The sequence below is a fragment of the Amblyomma americanum genome, chromosome 3 (assembly GCF_052857255.1).
Source record: "Amblyomma americanum isolate KBUSLIRL-KWMA chromosome 3, ASM5285725v1, whole genome shotgun sequence".
In the NCBI taxonomy this organism is placed as follows: Eukaryota; Metazoa; Arthropoda; class Arachnida; order Ixodida; family Ixodidae; genus Amblyomma; species Amblyomma americanum.
In genome coordinates this window covers 218,332,940-218,350,882 of record NC_135499.1, presented here as the reverse complement: position 1 = coordinate 218,350,882, position 17,943 = coordinate 218,332,940, and the positions used below count along the sequence as shown (strand labels likewise).

Sequence of the window (17,943 nt, the reverse complement as noted above, 5' to 3'; positions counted from 1 at the left end):
TCGGACAAAATGGGTCTTGCAGGTCATGTCGCTTTATCGATTCCTTAATTCCTACCTCCCTCCCCAACAGTAGTGTGTAGGAACGAGATAGCGAATGCATAAGTAAATTGCAAGAAAAACCTCCACACATGCCGTAACTACAGCCTTGAAGAACTGCTGACACGTATGGCGAAGCGACCCGTTTTAAATGCATCGAACTTGACATAAATGAGCAAAACGTTCTCTTAAAGGAAAACGTCAGGAAAGGTCTCCTACACAATTTATTTTAATTCAGATTACCATTCGTTGAAGTACGCGTTCGCAGTTGTTAATAAGTTATTTTCTTAATCAGAACTTTATCAATATTGTTGCCATTAACGCCCGGTAGAACTAAGTACTGGCACTCTGCGCGACAGCAGTAGTGCAGTCAGACATCAGGCGAGAACAGTGTGCGTTGCGTGTACCGAAGTGAGAGCAGTACTTCTATCCACATTAACGAGGTGGCGCCACAAGATCATTAAACATGACTTTAAAAGAACTGAGCATGACAGTCTGAGCTGACAGAGACACCGACTGATCAAGTAATTAAAAGAAAGCTTGATGTCGCTTCGGATTCCAGACGGAAGCATTGTTCTTGACGCCTGTCCTTGAGACTTGTTCTTGACGCATCGTGTCCCCGACCAGACGGCTTGCCATCAGACTCGACTTCAACGGGAGGCGCGCGATTTATCGGTGCTGCATAAGCGCTAGCGCAGCGGGTGCTCGTCGTTCGTTTTGATTTTCAGATGGTGCACTTCAGACTCAGTTGTCGCGATACCACTGAAACAGGCCATTGAAAATCGCACCATTCCCCTCGACCTCCCACATGATCTCGACGATGCCCTTGTCCAAACTGCCCCTTCCTTTATGCTAACCTGGAACACTACCTTTTCCTCTGTCCCGTCGCCACTCAGTTTCCCATTATCCTGACCTTTCTCCATGTCTCTTGGCGTGCCTGGCTGGAGTCCTCCGCATTGGAGGATCAGCTGGCCCTGGCCCGACAAGCCGCACACTCCTTGGCACTTAATTTTGCAACCAAATATATTTTATTACTACTATTCTTTTCTGATTTAGCAATAATTGAAGAACGAAAGTTATTCGGCCAGTGCTGTGTCAACGGCTTATTGGCGAAATATTGTATGTGTGTGTGTGGGGGGGGGGAGGTGTCCTGTCATTTAATGGCTAGTTAGAAATAAGGGACAAGTGAGAGACCGTATTTGGTGCACAGGGTCAGTAGGCTGGTCAAGGAGAGTTGTCATAAATCAGAGCACGGAAAGTATTATAGCTGTCAGGATCGAGATCAAAGGCTCATAGGAAGAAAATGGCATTCACGGGTGTGATCAATGCGATTGATACATAGGACATGCGTTAGCATATGAGCTCGGATTTCGTGAGCACTTTTTGTTCACGAACTGAATTCATTCACACCAATGACATTTTAAGTTCATTGTTGCTCATGCTGCTGTGGTTAAAATCTCCCGCCGTGCGGTGCGACTTTTTTTTCTTTTCCCTTTCTCTTTGAGTTCAAGTGCCCGCTCGCTTTTGCGTTCGGAAGCGGATGAATGTTGATGAAGACAACGATTGCCAAAGCACAGCGCGAGAGTCACGGATGAAAGTTCATGAAGACGACAATATCAAAATGTCACGACTTCGGTGATCACGCGGTCGAGGTCATCACCGAGTCATGACAATAAGGGGGTGGCCGTTCGATGCCCGGCGTAGCCGGTAAGCAAACGCTGTGAATGAGACAGAGGCGTGTTAAGAGGAAACAACGTTTATAAAATCGATGCTAGGAATATGACAGCTTTCACAGGAGAGGAATGGAAATTTAAAAAAAAAAACAATACCACGGACTGCGGAAAAGCACACATCGCATTAAACACGCTGCATTAAGTTATACATTTAAATGAGAGATTGTCAACATCAGAGATCACGACGAAGGAGCGAGTCCAATTAGCGACAGTCGAAAAGTAAGTTCAGAAGGGGAGCGAACATACAGTTGAACGGGGAGCGTGGCGGCAGTCCATCCACAAAGACGCAGGCTGGGCGTCTTCAAGGATGCGGTGCGGCGGCTCGGGGTCCCGGGAGTGCGTGGCGGCGGCTTTCCCTCCACGGAGCGCACTGAAGCTCGTGCCCATTCGGCCACTTCTTAAAGGCTTAGGCTGTTAGCGGACGAAGCACTCGGTGTCCAAGAAAACACACACACACACACACATACCAAAAACGCACCACGTAGTTCACACAGAAAAAGGGAGTCACGTAAGCCTCCACACTTTGACACATGTATGGCCGCCATCTTGAAGTAGGAAAAGAATTTACGAATATACAAAAGCAGCTCAAGGCTTTGGCAGTAGTAGTAGGGGCCATATTGAGCTGGGAAAAAATAAGAAATAGACAGGACAAGCAGAACGTACGCCCGCGCACGTGCAGTGCGATGGGGTTACAGAGGCTACATCGACATACGTATGTGTAAAGAAACGCGGACAGATCAGCTTTATATAAGCATAAGTGAAATAAAAGATTCCGCCCCTTCTGTGACACCAAAGCACAGCACGTTTTTGTTCTGTGAGGCAAACAACGACAACAACAACAACGATAGACTAGCAGTGTCAGAGTTGCTCCGCTTTCTGATCTCATCTCTGCTGCATCAAATCCACAGAACTGGTGGTCAGCGCCTAGCTGGTCATGGACAATCCCCCTTGCTGGTATATACCATTATACTTCGAGGAGAGCAACATCAGCATGCGAAGTAAAAGGCTGCGCCAATGGCTGGGTGGTCTAAAGCAGCGGCCAGGGAAGTTCTCTTCGCGCCGCCGCGGGTTCGAATCCCGCTCGAGGCCATAAGAATGGTTTTGATGAGATAGCATTAGACGTCCAGTTCACGAGGTAAGCCGGCGTCCGTCCGTTCGTTCCACGAAAAAGCAGGTGGCCCATCTGCCACCGTGCCCACCATGGCAGGTGGCAGTGAAATTAATTCAAATAAATTTAATGAAGTTGCCACCTGCCCACCGCGGCACTGCGCATCAGGTCATTGGTCAATAGATAAGACAGCCTCCCCAAGATGTAAGAGATAAGGCCTCCCTATGAACTCTCTATGCAAAAATGAGCCTTAGGGAAGCTCGGGGTAAAGCAGCCTTTGTCTCACAAGCACCACCGCTGCACCGCTGAGCCAGTAGCGATACCAGGACTCCCCGCGATCTATTAAAGAAAAGGAGTACTTGGGCAGCAGGGATCTCTAATGCTATCACATTGTAATCCAAAGGGTAGCTTAAGCGGCGTCCAATTTATTTGTATGCTTTCTCGGTGGCAGCTTACCGACATAGGCCGCCATCGTGTTTCCGTTCGCATAAACGTTCTAATGCTAACGCTTTGAAAGTTATGTAGAAGGGTGGTACTGCATCCCAGCAGGCTGTGATTGGCTGTGACTGTTACTTTTCGGCAATCAGGCCCACTCAAACTGTGCATGGTCGGTGCCTGAAAAACAAAACGCGTGCACCTGTGTGTCGTGCAGTTCGACGACGTCTTGCCATGGCAGTATAGCGTACATGCTCGTACAGGATGCTCAGTTAGCATTTCTGGTTTCGTGTGGTATGGAGCTCGCATAGCCCTCATGTGGCGCGTAGCCCTAGTCAGGCTTGCCAATCACTTCCAGGGGGCAAGGGCTGGGCGCTACCCAGACTGTGCCCAGTGTGGTGGTGTGGCTCAGATAGGCGCAGAGTCGGAGTCAGGCTTGCCAATCACTTCCAGGGGGCAAGGGCTGGGCGCTACCCAGACTGTGCCCAGTGTGGTGGTGTGGCTCAGATAGGCCCAGGCCGAAACGAGCCCTTAGGTTAATGTCCTCACTGGGTGGGACGTGGGAGGGGACTGCCATTTCTTGACTCGGAAGAGGATTGAAAGTGAGAAAAGTTAATATTTTTTAGTGCGTCGAGCGGCGTCATGTTAATATGGGCTGGACGGTAAAGGGGACGGGAGAAGCTTGTATAACATGCGCCAGAGACTGTTAGGGACATTTTTACCGAAGAGATTGCATAGGATGTCAGCGGTTGGTGACCCCAAGGAGCAGCAAGCCAGCCGTTACGAGAGCAGGGGCTGTGTACGCGACGGAAGCATGGGGGTCTGTTACAGAACACGACAACGAGGGTTTAAAGAGTTAGGGGGTAGGGTTAAACGCCTATTTCAGGGAAAGTCCCCGATTATAGCTGAACACGTGGCTTAGCCCAACTCGGGCGCATTGTCCGTCTCTCGAACAGGCTCATTCGCTTGCTGAGCTTATCAGTACGTATACGACCGCGAACGCTGGCGCGCACCATTTCGTGAGGAGTCGCCGGCTGTCGGTACCGCGTAAACCTTCTAAAAACAGGCTTCGCTGCTCATTGGCGAGTCGCGAAGGGCTGCCTGCGCAGGACGAGCGCGTCCTCGGCGCGTCGCTGCCGCCGTGCGCGGCCGCACGCGCTTGTCGCGTGCTGCAAAAGCGGGGCGGCCGCTATCTTTGTCGATTGCCCGCACTTGGGTGCCTCCGAGCGGCCAAGCAAGGGCCCCTCTCGACGCGAGCACCTCTGCCGCCACCGATAGCGACGGTGCCCTCGCAGGTCGACCTCTTCTTCGCCCTCGCATTCACGTCCCGTACCCCTCTCCGCACGGCTCTGTTTGCACTGCGTTCACGACATGTGCGACTGCCGTGTTGCTATTGTATACGAATGCTGCCACTAACCCTCAGCTACTATCACATCAGAGGTCGACAACAACTCTCGACAGCGGCAGGTATATATATCCGTCAAAGAGTATTGCGGAAAAAAAAAAAACCCGGGGGCGGGGAGAGGAAGGGGGGAATGAAAAGATGTCGGTGATCAACATGTGCGCGAAGTATGTTTCCTCTCGCGTTGTTTGAAGAGAGCCGCATACGGAAGTTCTTCAAAACAAGGTTATTTATTACACGGTACGTTATAATACCTCGTTTTCCTTTCGAGGTATACTATTCGGCGCACTCGGTGGGATGCAGATGAGGGAAGCCTGGCAAGTGTTCGCACGGACCTTGGCTGCAGCAACGCACCGGACAGCAACCACAAGGGGCTTGCGCCACGACTCTGGTGATCAGCATATATAGTTGTGGGTGTCCACCATATACCTGCCGCGGTGACTCAGTGTTTAGGGCGCTCGGCTACTGATCCGGGGTACCCGGGTTCGTACACGACCGCGGCGGCCGCGTTTCGATAGAGGCGAAAGGCTAAGGCGCCCGTGTGCTGTGCGATGTCAGTGCACGTTAAAGAACGCCAGGTGGTCGAAAGTATAACGGAGGCCTCCACTACGGCACCTCTTTCTTCCTTTCTCCTTTCAGTTCCTCCTTTATCCCTTCTCTTACTGCGCAGTTCAGGGGTGTGTTCGATGAGATGTAAGACAGATACTGCGCCATTTCCTTTCCCTAACAACCAACTTGTTTTTGTTTTGTATCCATCATTCCTTGGTTCTACAGCGAGCTTTTATTAATCGGTAATCCTAGAGCGAGGCATAACGAGGCAGAGCGAAGACTTGCGGGGCGTTACCGTTCGAATGCTTTTTACCGTTGTTGTTTGCCAGTGCAGACATGACACATACCCAGGAGGGGGGACTAGCTAGGGTTTATCGAGGAACGGCAGAGAGAATGACTTCTTTCACGTCTTCTTTCTTTCCACTGCTTCAGTAGAGAAATGCGAAAACATGGCGTTTGTTGCTGCTGTGTTTGACTACTACATCACTCGGGAAATTTCCGGTTACAACGTACTACGACAGTTCGTCATATTCGGTCTTGTTCGTTGTATCCGATTTTTGTTACGACACTTCATTATATCCGGTCTTGTTCGTTACATTCAATTTTATTTGCGACATACTACGACACTTCGTTATATCAGGTATTGTTCGTTATACCCGATTTTTGGTTACGTCATACTACGACGCATGGTTACGTCCGGTATTGTTCGTTATATTCGATTTTTGATTGCGACATACTATGACACTTCGTTATATACGGTGTTTTTTAGCCCTAGTTACGACATACTACACCCTGTCCTATTTTGTACTTCATTATCACAATTATTATACGACGTAACACGTTACGTGACTTTTGGTACCACGATCTGCGGACACGTTGTGCGGACACTTCCCGCGGACGCCTTTTCCGCTGCATGAGCCATATACTTATTTCGCATTAATAACAAAAAAAAACAAGAAACTCGGCGCTATTGCACGCCGTCGTGGTGGTCAAACCCCGCCTAGGAAGGCTAGAAATATTTCTGTTAGAATGTAAGCTGCAATCGTTTTCCGCAGGCGCACTATTCCAACAGGGCTGTCAGGACCTGCAGAACGATGATGATTATGGTGTTTTGTTTTTTTTCTATGGTGCAAAGGCCTCTGTGACCAAAGACCCCATGGCACGATGTTCTTTCGTCTACTAAAAGCGGAATCAAGGACCCGTTTTCCAAGAATTTCACCCCAAAGGAGCCCGAGCACCCAGCCAAGGGAAAGCTTGTATCCATTGTATCATTGGCGGGCACCCGGCGGCACAGGGGTCGAACCCCGTACTTCCCGCATGCGACGCGGATGCTCAAACGACACGCTCTCCACCCTGTAGGAAATGGCTGCGTTAACAAAGATGGATTACATTACATTACAAGACAAAACATTACAACGGAGCCGGCGAAGGTTCACCGATATGCTTCGCATAAAGATTGTAAAGACAGTTCTTTCTGAACGGAACCTGACTACGGAACCTGACCTTAGCCAGACTGTGACGTCTGTCTTCTGCAGAAAACAAGATTACTCCGTTAGGCGTCGAGGAACGCGGGCACTAAATACCTGTCCAGGAAATTCCTCGCCTCCGTCGTCCTTGCGTGGCAAATAAATTCGCTTTTCTGAGCGGCGGCCCGTTCTCCGAGCTGGCCGGAAGCGCCAGTGATGCCCCCTTCCACGAATCCACATCCTCTCCGGGCTCGGCGAAGCGCCAAGAGTTTACAATAGCCGGACGTCTTTTGTCTCTGCACTCAGGTATATACACTTCGTTCTTCGCCGTGCGTAGTGCGTAGTCCCTTCTCGTTGAAATTCGCAACGTGGCATCGCGAAGGGACGGCCGCTTACGTCCACGACCTCGGTACGTCGCTGATTCTCTTTACCCGCACATCCAGGAGACTGGAGCATTTCTTTTAGCTGCTGATCGAGGTAGGCCCTTTGTCTCGTGTATTACAGTTGTGCCCCGCTAATATGACATGATCCCGGTTAATACGGACGACTCGAATTATGGAAAGTTTTCTCTGGGGACCAAACTTCTTCATTGTATTTACGCCTCGTTAATATGGAAACTCGCTGCCCAGACAATGGACAGGATGCAAAGGTCCTTTTGAGACGTATTTTTGTCGCGTTAATATGGACAACGATAAGAACAAAACCTCAGTTGCCCAAACCAGATCTTTCCTTTCCTGCATTCTGAGTGCAGGACACTAGTGAACGTAGCGTAAAAATTGCAAATGCTTGAGTGATTTCTTTTTTCTAGCGGCTTCGGGCTTTACAGTATCAAGGTGCCTGCTCACGCGCCTTTCCATTTGCCGTATTGCATCAGAAGAAAACTCTCTCTGCCACTTGTGCGACGTTGAAAGTCGTATTCACCAGCCGTATGCCAACTGAGTACCTATATGTGCTACGTGCCGGATCGTGCTATGTGAACAGTCGAATAGTAGAGATGCGTCATCAAGCCATTGGGCTTCATCACGTGTATAATGGATTACTATGCGCTCAGAACTGCACAACATTGTTATAAAGATAATGGCGACTACAGGATGATGCACTTGAACCTCTAAAGGTTTCATCTCATTTACTCTGCAGCGCCCACCACTGTGCGCATAAGCAGACCTAGCTAGCTGGACTCTAAATATTTTTCTTGTGCATTTTTTAATAATAATAATAATTGGTTTTGGGGAAAAGGAAATGGCGCAGTATCTGTCTCATATATCTTTGGACACCTGAACCGCGCCGTAAGGGAAGGGATAAAGGAGGGAGTGAAAGAAGAAAGGAAGAAGAGGTGCCGTAGTGGAGGGCTCCGGAGTAATTTCGACCACCTGGGGATCCTTAACGTGCACTGACATCGTACAGCACACGAACGCCTTTTTTCATGATTCGTTATTATGGACGATCCACTTTACGGACGGTTCAGTGATGGACAGTTGATTATATCCATATTAACGAGGCGCGATTGTACAGAGAAAACTATTTCGCGCTTCAGGCTGGTTGCTCCAAAGCGCGGTTTGCGTCACAAACCACGCCACAAATCAAATTATAAAGGCTAATGACAATCACCTGCGCCCACCAATGTTAGTGCAATGACCAAGTGCGTCACTGCAGCTGCTCACTGTCCGCAGTGAGCAGCTCCAGTGTAGTATTTCTCGTTTCGGGCGAGAGGCGTGAGGAGACGTTTCCGCGTGTACGACATTGAGCTGCATATTTATTTTGCCAGGCGTAGCGGCAATCTCTCAGAACGCACTGTATCATGCGGGAGTTTTCACAGACTCGGCATAGCACTACGAGCTGGTCAACGCCAATGCGCATGCGCACAGCTGCCTCCAGGTCGCGTGCATGGAACGCGTTCGCGGTCCGGACTTCCCGGGCGGACGGTCACCGCTCATGCGTAGCCTGTACTCAGTTAAATCGGTTGCCCAGATCACATACACTCTAAACAAGAATACGCCCCTGTATGGGAGTAAAAAGGGAGTAAGCTGTCCTCTCGCAGCATTTTATAAAATGGTGTGCGCTTGCTCTCTATTTAGTATTTCCTGTTTAAAGTGTAGCACCCTAAAAACGGGCAAAAACCACGCCAACTGCCTTTAAAGCCAATCCTTATGCGACCAATTCTAGTCGTTAATTTATCCCACCGACTTTTTAGTTATATGTCCAGGCGATTACATGCTCGCCCGATATCAGTAACTCAGCTTTAAGCACGTTAACTGGGGCGCTGTAATGTTTGGACGGTTCGAACGAAGACCGGGTGGCACGTATTCCAAGCGACTTGCCTTTGAGCAAAGCGAGCACCTGGGCGAGGGATGCTTACACACTATAAACTGGTGGGTTCACAGAGGTACTAGGATTCGGTCCCAGTACATCCTACATACGAGTCGGATGCTCTGCCACTCGGCCAACATGCACTTTCACAAGAAAACGACTGCCAAGATCGACTTGCGCAGACGAACCCTATATGGGAGCAGTTACCTGTACGTAACGAGGAAAACAATGAAATGAACAGCGCTGTTCAGTGCACAGGAAGCATCAGGCACATAGAAGACGAGCAGAAGGCAGAGCGGACGGAACTGGCACTCCTTGGCATTGCAGGGCTTTCTTGTCCTCTTTAATAATACTTTACTAGATGAACTGACAAGCAAATAACAAGCCCAGCAGTGCGTGCCGCGGAGGGTCACTTAGCTGGGGTCTCTATAAATAGACGGAAAAGCGGGCCCGGAAGATGATGTGTATGAACTTGTAACTTATTATCTTCCATTAACAATCCTTTTCTTTCTTTTACCATGGATCCAGGTAAGTATAAATGTGTAAAGATCCAAAAGAATTTTTCTTAGGAAGGCAACGGAGGCCCGCTGTTAGGAGGTGGTCACACTACCTCTTTGAATAGGCCCACGCTTCCGAGGGCTTCGGAAAGATTTAGCGATATTTTCGTGGGAGATCACCGTGACGAAGTGCGCATGCATAATTAGGGGGCCCCAGTTAGCGTGCTTGCAAAGTTTTTTTATTATAGTTTTAATTTTTCTATTTCGGCATATTCATTTCATAGGAAACTCCTCCACGTCGTGAGCTATTTCGTTTAGGATTGCATCATTGCTGTTCTACTGAGTTAATCCAATGGGCGTGTTCATTCCCCGGCTGCAGAGCACTTTCATTTGCAGCGCTGGTTCTTGCACAGAGTTTAATGGTGCTGTGGTTTAGCGCCAAATCAACCGTCACAAGGCTCTTTCCTAGGAAAGAACTTATCATAATCGTGTCCAAATAAAGGAGCCTTCTCAGATGATAATTGTTTGCAGATGACCGATCGGGCACTCATGATATTTGCGCCACGCTCGTATCGTGTTGACCAGGAGCCAAGCCGCTCTCTTCTGATTTTTCTTGGATAGCGTATCGTAGCCGTTCGTCAGAACAGACAGGCGTATACTCTCGTTTCCCCATTTCCGTGCAGCATTAATGAAGCGACAGCAGCGTCGTGCCTCGATACTAACGTACCCCAAGTTCTCGAGCTCTCGGCTGGTAACCACGGAGTGATTCGTGCATATTGATAACCCTGCGGAACTGCCGCTAAAGCTTATCTTCTCGTTTTGAGAAAAAGAAAAGAGCACATTAGGTGGCTGAAACAAAGGTTGCCGGCGCAGCAACAATGTTCCCTGCTGTTCCGATGACATTGGTGAGCGTGTCGCCCTCGCTTTCTGTCCTTTAGTCCTCGTGCTCTTCGCTGCTGTATCAGCCACGAGTCCATTGTCCGATATCCGGTTTCCTGTTTAGTTTGACCGTAAGGCTACAGACTCCATGCGCTGTGCGGAACCTCTTCTAAAACTGCTAGCGCAGCGTGTGTCTGCGTGCGGGCCTGCTGGCGCGCTCGTCGTCATGAGAGCAGAAGCGTGTAATCTGACGGGAAGTGTGCTTCTTTTCTCCGCCGCAGGCGCGCCCCCGTCCGCATGTGCACGCCGTGCCGCAGACGATGCTGAGCCTCCCGGAGCGAAGGAATAGCAGCGGCGGCAGCGCCACGGCCATGAAGCGCTGCCAGACGTTCTGCATGCGCGTGAGCATGCTCATCGCGCTCGTGGCCGTGCTACTGGGTGCCATGTGCCTCATCATGCTGCGCTTTCCTGAGAAGGACGTGCACATGGCCTCCACCGACATGCGGCTCGTCGAGGCCGTCTCCAATGTCTGGTGCGGTGGCCAGGAATTCGTGTCCGCGCACCCGTTTAGCGTCTACCGGGTCAATGACCTGCCTCCCACTGTGCCCGCCAACCATATCCACCACTCCATCGAGCTGTCGGCCAGTGTGTCCTCCGGGAAGTTCCACTACCTGCGCTACTATCTGCTGCCGGGCTCCAACGTGACGGCCGACGTCGTGGCCGACGGACCCGGAGGCACGGTGCACGCCGTCCGAGGCGAGGAGGAGCTGCAGAGGTGCATCCGCACGCTCCAGGAGACAGCAGATGACGAAGACCTGGGAAGTTCTGAGGAAGACGACGACGACGACGACGACTTGCCGAGGCGCCTCCCAGCCTTCTATCGTTGGGCCATAAAGTCCAAGCGCGTGCATCCTTCGGAGACGCTGGAAGCTGCCCGTTTGAGCTTCAGGGCTACTGCGGCCGACCTCTACTATGTGCTTATAGTGAACGAAAACCGCTCTTCTTCATCCGTGGTCAACTTTGCCATCCGCGTCGACCTGAACCGCACCGTGTTCGGTGTCAGCCCCCAAGATGTGGTGTGCCTGGAGCAGACTCACTGTGTGTACCACGTTCATTTCGGCGCTGAGGACAGGCTCATTCTGCACGTACCGCGAGAAAGGGACGCCGGAAACGCCGTATTCACCATAACCACGTCGTGCCGGCCACGTGTGTTTTTCTACGCACTCCTGTTCATCCTCATCCCCATCCTGTTCCTTGTGTTCTTGGGTGCCGTCATAAGGGCCTTCAGCTACCTCGCCAACTCATCTGCGGAGGAGGGCAAGTACCTGCGGTTCCGACTTTTCGGCGAGGACGAGCGGACCCGTCGACGCCGCAGGAGGCTAGACGAGCTGGTGGCTTCGCAAGGCCGGGAGGTGCAGGAGTGCGTTGCTGTCAGCAGTGGCGTCGCGGTGTCTGCAGACCCCGCCGCCGAACACTTCCTCGTGTACCACGTCCCGGGCTTGGACCCACCGCCCCGGACGCCACCGCCTTGCTACGCGTCGCTGCGACAGCAGCAACAGCAGCCGCCGGTGCCCGAGGGCGAATCTCTGCTCGGTGACGTTGCGCCTCCCATCATTGACGCGACGCCCATCCAGCCTCCGCGCTACTCCGAGATACTCCGGCAAGAGAACGCTGCAGAACTGCTCGCCCCCTTGGAACCCACCCCTGTAGCCGAGAGGACTGCCCGTGACAGCGGCTCCGGAGCCCTGGCTGCTCCGCCCATACAGCCGACGGGGCCGGCTGTTTAGTCATGCTTGTGCCTAGCACCTGCGAGAGCAGCCACCAAAAACGTACTACCAGAGCACACCACAGAAGTCGTCCGCAAAGCAGGACGCATTCGATGTTCGTGACTGATGTTCACCGTGTCGAGCCGCGTTAGCTCAAGCCACGCTCCATAAGGAACATTAGAAACTGCCTTGTTCCTTTTCACTTACACGTTTGAAGCTGTGCTAAAAGGACATGCCCGTGTATGTGCGTGTGTGTGTGAGCGTGCGCGTTTACATACGACGAACTATGCGGCTAAATCCTGGGGCGCCGTAAAGACGCCCCTTGTGAGCTCGCGCAAAGCTGAACTACTTGACTGCCGCGTAAACCTGAGCGCTACCTGCGTTGTCACCGAGAGAATTGTGTTGGCATGTTATTATGTCTTAATTTTCATGAGCGCACATTTTTCCATGTTTGACCTCATCAGGTGAACCCGCTTATACCTGCATGTTGGTTTCAAAGCGAATGATTGTTTGAGTGTTTAGAGAGAGATATCGGGTGAACTTAATTTTTTGATTTGGTGCAGCCCACGGTTATCTTCCTTAGTCCAGGATTCTAGCAGCCTTGGCGCCGAAAGGCGAATGTGTATAGTGTGACTGCACGTCGATGGTGCGTCTGTGAATGTATGAGGAACGCCGCATATTGTCTACCTGAGCTATCATGAAGTTCGTTTCCTTCTTCCCCGAAATGTATTCTCGTTAATGAAAGTAAGCCTTTTGTGAAAGTCTTAGTGCAAGTCTAAATGAAAGGATTGTTTTCGATGCTCGAACCGGCTCTGTAGAGAGCGACACTTATCATTCCTTCGTATGCTGCGTACGCAGCAAATAAGTAGAATATGCCGCATGCAACATGTAAATCCTAAGTGGTCCGGTTTAGAAAGCGGCCCGCTCACTTTTAACATTTCGCACGTGCGTTATGTCGCGACTATGTTTGCAAATGACTCGGATAATGAGAAGACAGCGGAACCGATAAAAATACAGGCGCATAAATGCTGTTTAAATTATACCCACGGCTTTCGACCGCCATCAGCCTGTCATCAGGGTCGGTGGTTTTTAGTGCACCACAAGGGAAGCGTGTCTGAGTTTGGCTTTAATTGTGGCAAAAGTGTGCCAGACACATCCGGTTGAGCATCGTGCATCGCGGCATCAATGTCAGAGCTAGAGTTTTTTTTTTTTTTTTTAGGAAGGTGTCGCAGTCACCGCGACTCTGCAACTATAAAAGAATGTTAACGAACGAATCGCTAAAACGCTAAAAGCCCTTGCGTTAGCGCGCTCGTGCGCGCAGTGCGCCTGATTTCTGATGGTGTCGCCCGCGAAACCTTGTTTGCAGCTCGAAGAGGGAGGGAGCCATCGGGACGGAACGCCAAAGCACGCGCAGTTCAGCGCGCTCCCGCACAAGTGTACGATGACAGCGCAGCATTTATAATAAAGTGCAAAGACAGGTCTCTGCTGAGGAGTTCTGCCTCTCTTTTCGCGCTCCCACTCGGTGAGCAGAGGCGGTGGAACTGTACGTATGCCAGAAGCACGTGCGGACCGCCTCCCCCCCCCCCCCCCCCCCCCCGCGTTGTGCCGTGCGCATCAGTCTTGGCACAAGCATTTTCTCCTCGCAGCACATTCCATTCTTTCGCCGTTGGATTGCTTGGGAGAGCGCAGGCATCAGTGGCAGAGCGACACAAGGCGGTTGACAAAGAACACGCATTGTTACGCTCCATGCGGAAGATTTTTTTTTTGTTTTACGCTTGACAAGGAGGGGGTTAATTACGCGCTTGTGCTTCTTAAAACTAAAAATCAAAGTGGAAACGGAAACAGAGAGTTGCAGGTGTCTTCCAGAATAGTAACCGTATGTCTGTCGCACTGTATGGTCTGGGAAGATCGCAAGAAACATAATGGAATCGCAGCACTAGCAGACAAGGACACAGGGAGGACACAAACACACACTTGCGCGTTTCTGTCCTCCATGTGTCCTTGTCTGCTAGCGCTGCGATTCCATGATGTTCGATCACCACCAACTCGCCCAGCAACATACCCTGCATAAGTTCGCAATTGAAACATTTTTTTATAATGTAAGGATATACTGTTTTCAGGCCTTGCTGCTCTGCTTACAGTATGCCAAATGAGTTATACGGAATAATTACAGAAGAAGAACACACGGAACGACTGTATCTCCATCACAATGCAAAAAAAGAAAAAAGTGTTAGGGTATTAACGTAGTTAAACCGAGTTTAGAGGTGCGAAAGCATGTGTTTAGCCCGGTTGGCTCATGGTGTTGCTTTGCTAGGTCGTCGGCACGTCTGGCGTCGATATTAGACTCTGTTAAGCTCTGATCTAGGTTTAAGCTGATCTGATCTGTTCACACCACAGATGGAAGTTGATGAAGACATTGTGCGATGCAATGCACTCTTATCCCTTTTCTGTTCATGCCCTTCTTGAGGTGGAATCCACCGGTGTTGCTTTCCCGCGTGCTTTTATTTTGCCTTTACTGAGTACAGGTGAATAGCAATTTCTGCCTCTCGATCCTTGGCCGATCCCCCACTGTGGGTGTGTGTCATCTTTTGAAAGGCTAACAACAACAACACGAGGTGTGATCGGATGCGGCGATAGCACATACTGCTCTCGTGCAGTGGCCAGCGAAGCTGATTTGTTCGCGCCGCCGCGGGTTCGAAACCGAGTCGGGGCAATTTTAGCTTTGTTTCTTCATGGACTGATGCTATGCAAGGTTTCATGAACGTCATAACGTCATCTTCTAGGTCAAGCTTCACACAAACTCGGTGAATTGGTTAAACCTCGTGAACTAGGGCTTTCGCACTAAAAGGCGCAGTAAGGAAGGGAAGGAGAGAGAAAACAAGGTCAAAGGACAAGCCACGTGGCTTGTCCTTCGACCTTCACAAAAGTTATCATTCCTGTTTCTCGGTGTCAGTAGCAGTTAACCGCTTTCGCTTGCTAGCTTATCAAGTACATGATGTCTTCACTCCTCTGTGGCGAAATAATTCAGCAAAAGGAATAGCTCATGCGGTATTGACAGCATGGGTGGTAATCACAGAGTTCTCGCGCCCACAGTTCGCGTTCTTCCCGAAGACTGACACAAGGGATTAGTAAACATTCACGATCGCAGGAAACACATTTATCCAGTCTGAACACAGCTCATCACTGAGCTCTGCTCTAGAGGGGCATTTGTTAAGACGTAAAGTGATGCGCTACAGTCTCAACACAACACTTCTAGCCATTGTTGTGAGGTACGTGCTGCGGACTCGGTGAAGGTTAGCAATTGGGTCTTTATTTAGATATTTTGACCGAAAGAACAAATGAGGGCCCCAGGCCCTTGGAAGGTACAGACTGGCTCCCCGAGCAGCTGCTCTCTTCCGCTGCCGGAGGAAGACTTTCCGGGGTCCGTTGACGGTCGCGTTTTTGAGCGGCGTGGTCACGTGACCAAGCTGCGGGTTCCAGGAAGGAAGCGTCCTTGGTGGCCGAATCCAGACCAACCCGAGTTCCGACGGGAGAGGAGTGGGGAACAGCCGCGCTTCGCGACCCTCATAAACGTGTCAAGTCCGAGAGAGGTGCGTCTTCGGCTGAACATGAGCCCCGCGTCCGCGGCGAGGCCGGCACCCTGCGGCGCCGAGGGTAGGCCGGAGCGTTCGCGGCACAAACAGTTTCCGGAACTCGCGGGCCCACAGGCCAGCAGTGTCTTGCAACGCAACACCATGCAGTACATCTATCTGAATAATGCTTACTGAAGTGCAGTCGGAGTAAGAGCACGTTAACCCTACACTTTTAAGCAAACCTGCAGAACAAAGCCCTTCTTTAAAAAGAAGAGCCTGCGGACAAAACAGAAGAGATATCTGCTAGACGCCACGTATCCGCTCCGGTTGCTCCATGTCTGGGATGTTCCAATAAAACTTGTCGGGCTAGAATTTTTTTTTCTCAAAGGTCGCCAATTGGTTCATTATGATGCTTCGTTTTTGCTGCGCAGTAAGGACGGGGACGAAGTAAGGAAGCACCTACCATATGCACACCATATGTACAAGGTGTATCCTTACTTCGGCATCGTCCTTATCGCTCAGTATAGAGAAAGGAAGCATTAATATGCTGTTCTACTACTCAGCACGAGGCCGCGGTTTCGATTGCTAAACACAGCAGCTACATTTTGATGGAAACGAAACACAACAGCACCCGCTACTGACTATTCAGTTCCCTTTAAAGAACTCCACGCCGTCTAAAACTTAATCCGAAGGCCTCCACTATAGAGAGCGCCTCATAGAGTGCGCCTAGATTTTTCGGCACGTAAAGTTCAGAAATACTGCCCTAAATATTGGCCCTTGTGCTACGCAAGAGCATCTGAAATAAATTTGAAATAAATAGAATGTTCAGTACGGTCCGCTGTTAAAGGGAACATGCGATCGCGTGGCCTCCGCACTTCGCTGAGCGCTGCCGCCGAGAACTTGTGGGAATTGTCTGCGCAAGACGCATGCGCAGTAAGCATCGCGGCTGGTCTTTCCACGAATGCACCTGATACCGCACATTCTCGCCGCATCTAAGCAGCAGGGCTTCGTGAAGCACAGAGGCCACGTGATCTCATGTTCCCTTTAACACTGGACCGTACTGTTCATGTTCATGTAGTCATCGCCGGCCGCGCTCGATTCCGCAATCGCTAAGCTATGTAGTACCACACGCGCTTTTTACTAAGGTTAACAACAACATGCCATGATGTTTATTCCGTCGCTCCATCTGGAGGGTGTTAGTCGCGCCCCCTGCGAAGGAAGCGCAGGGAAGCCCACTCTCGGTTCAGCAGGAAACGGCGCGCCTATGGCATTCTACGCGTCAGCGGACCGAGATTAGTTGCGGTTGGCATTCGCAGGGCGTATACTGCTTTCGGTTAGCGCTCGCAAGCGTCGTAGCAAGACCGGCGCGAACCCTAGACATTTTGATTGGGAGAATGACTCGCAACGACGCAACAAGTGCCGAGCTGAGCTCCCCTTCGTTGGCGGCGCGTGTCCGCACTCCCTGTTGCTCCGATGTGCGTCGCGGCAGTGGGCCTGAAAGCACGATGGAGCCAATAAAGAGACGTTTAGTCGCACTGCGTCCGTCATGGACAAGGATGCATCCGCGGCTGCTCATTCTGACTTAGCCGACAGTTTCCTGTCCCTGTATGGACGACAAAATTTAGTTTCCTAGTTTTAGTGCGAGAGCACTGTTCCGATGGGTAAACCAAAATCTTGCGATGTTTGTGCCAAGTGAAGTAAATATATAAAAATAAATATCCGCGACTGGGATTCGAACCCGCGGCGGTGCGAACAGATCAGCTTCGATGGTCACTGCACGACAGCACTATCGGCTACCACCACAGAAGAACACGCCTCGCGTTAAACGGCAACGTACTCTCGCGCTGTGCATTGCACATCGTCTTCTTCGTCAACTATTACTACTATCATGGCAGTCCCCCTTGTGGGCATGTGCCATTTTATGAGGCCAAAAACAACTACTACTATCAAACTAATAATCGCGATTTGAGTTATGTGGTGGCAGTGACAGAGATGTGCGCTGCATGCGTTGACGATGGCAACGTTGTGGCAGAAGCACGGCACTACAGCAATACGCGTTGGTGTTGGCAACCTTGCTCCAGAAACGCGGCACTGGAGCACAGGCAGCTGGCACATACTAGGCAAATTAGTATTGACGATGAAAAAGTTTAAGACGCGCATGACTGGCACCCTGGGTCAGTGGACACCTCAATC

At 50.7% G+C, this 17,943-nt stretch overlaps 2 protein-coding genes across 4 annotated transcripts in view; both read left to right on the top strand.

The window, feature by feature from the left end:
* The window catches only part of LOC144126096 (uncharacterized), a 45,466-nt gene extending 31,803 nt beyond the window's left edge, over positions 1-13,663 (top strand). For all 3 annotated transcript variants that reach the window (XM_077660024.1, XM_077660025.1, XM_077660023.1), the window contains one exon: positions 10,694-13,663. In XM_077660024.1, the coding sequence (XP_077516150.1) occupies positions 10,694-12,199 (1,506 nt within the window). In that variant the 3' untranslated portion in view covers positions 12,200-13,663. The remainder of the gene's footprint in view (positions 1-10,693) is intronic.
* LOC144126097 (uncharacterized) overlaps positions 1-17,943 on the top strand; it is a 57,627-nt gene that overhangs the window by 28,590 nt on the left and 11,094 nt on the right. The gene's annotated exons all lie outside the window — the stretch shown is intronic.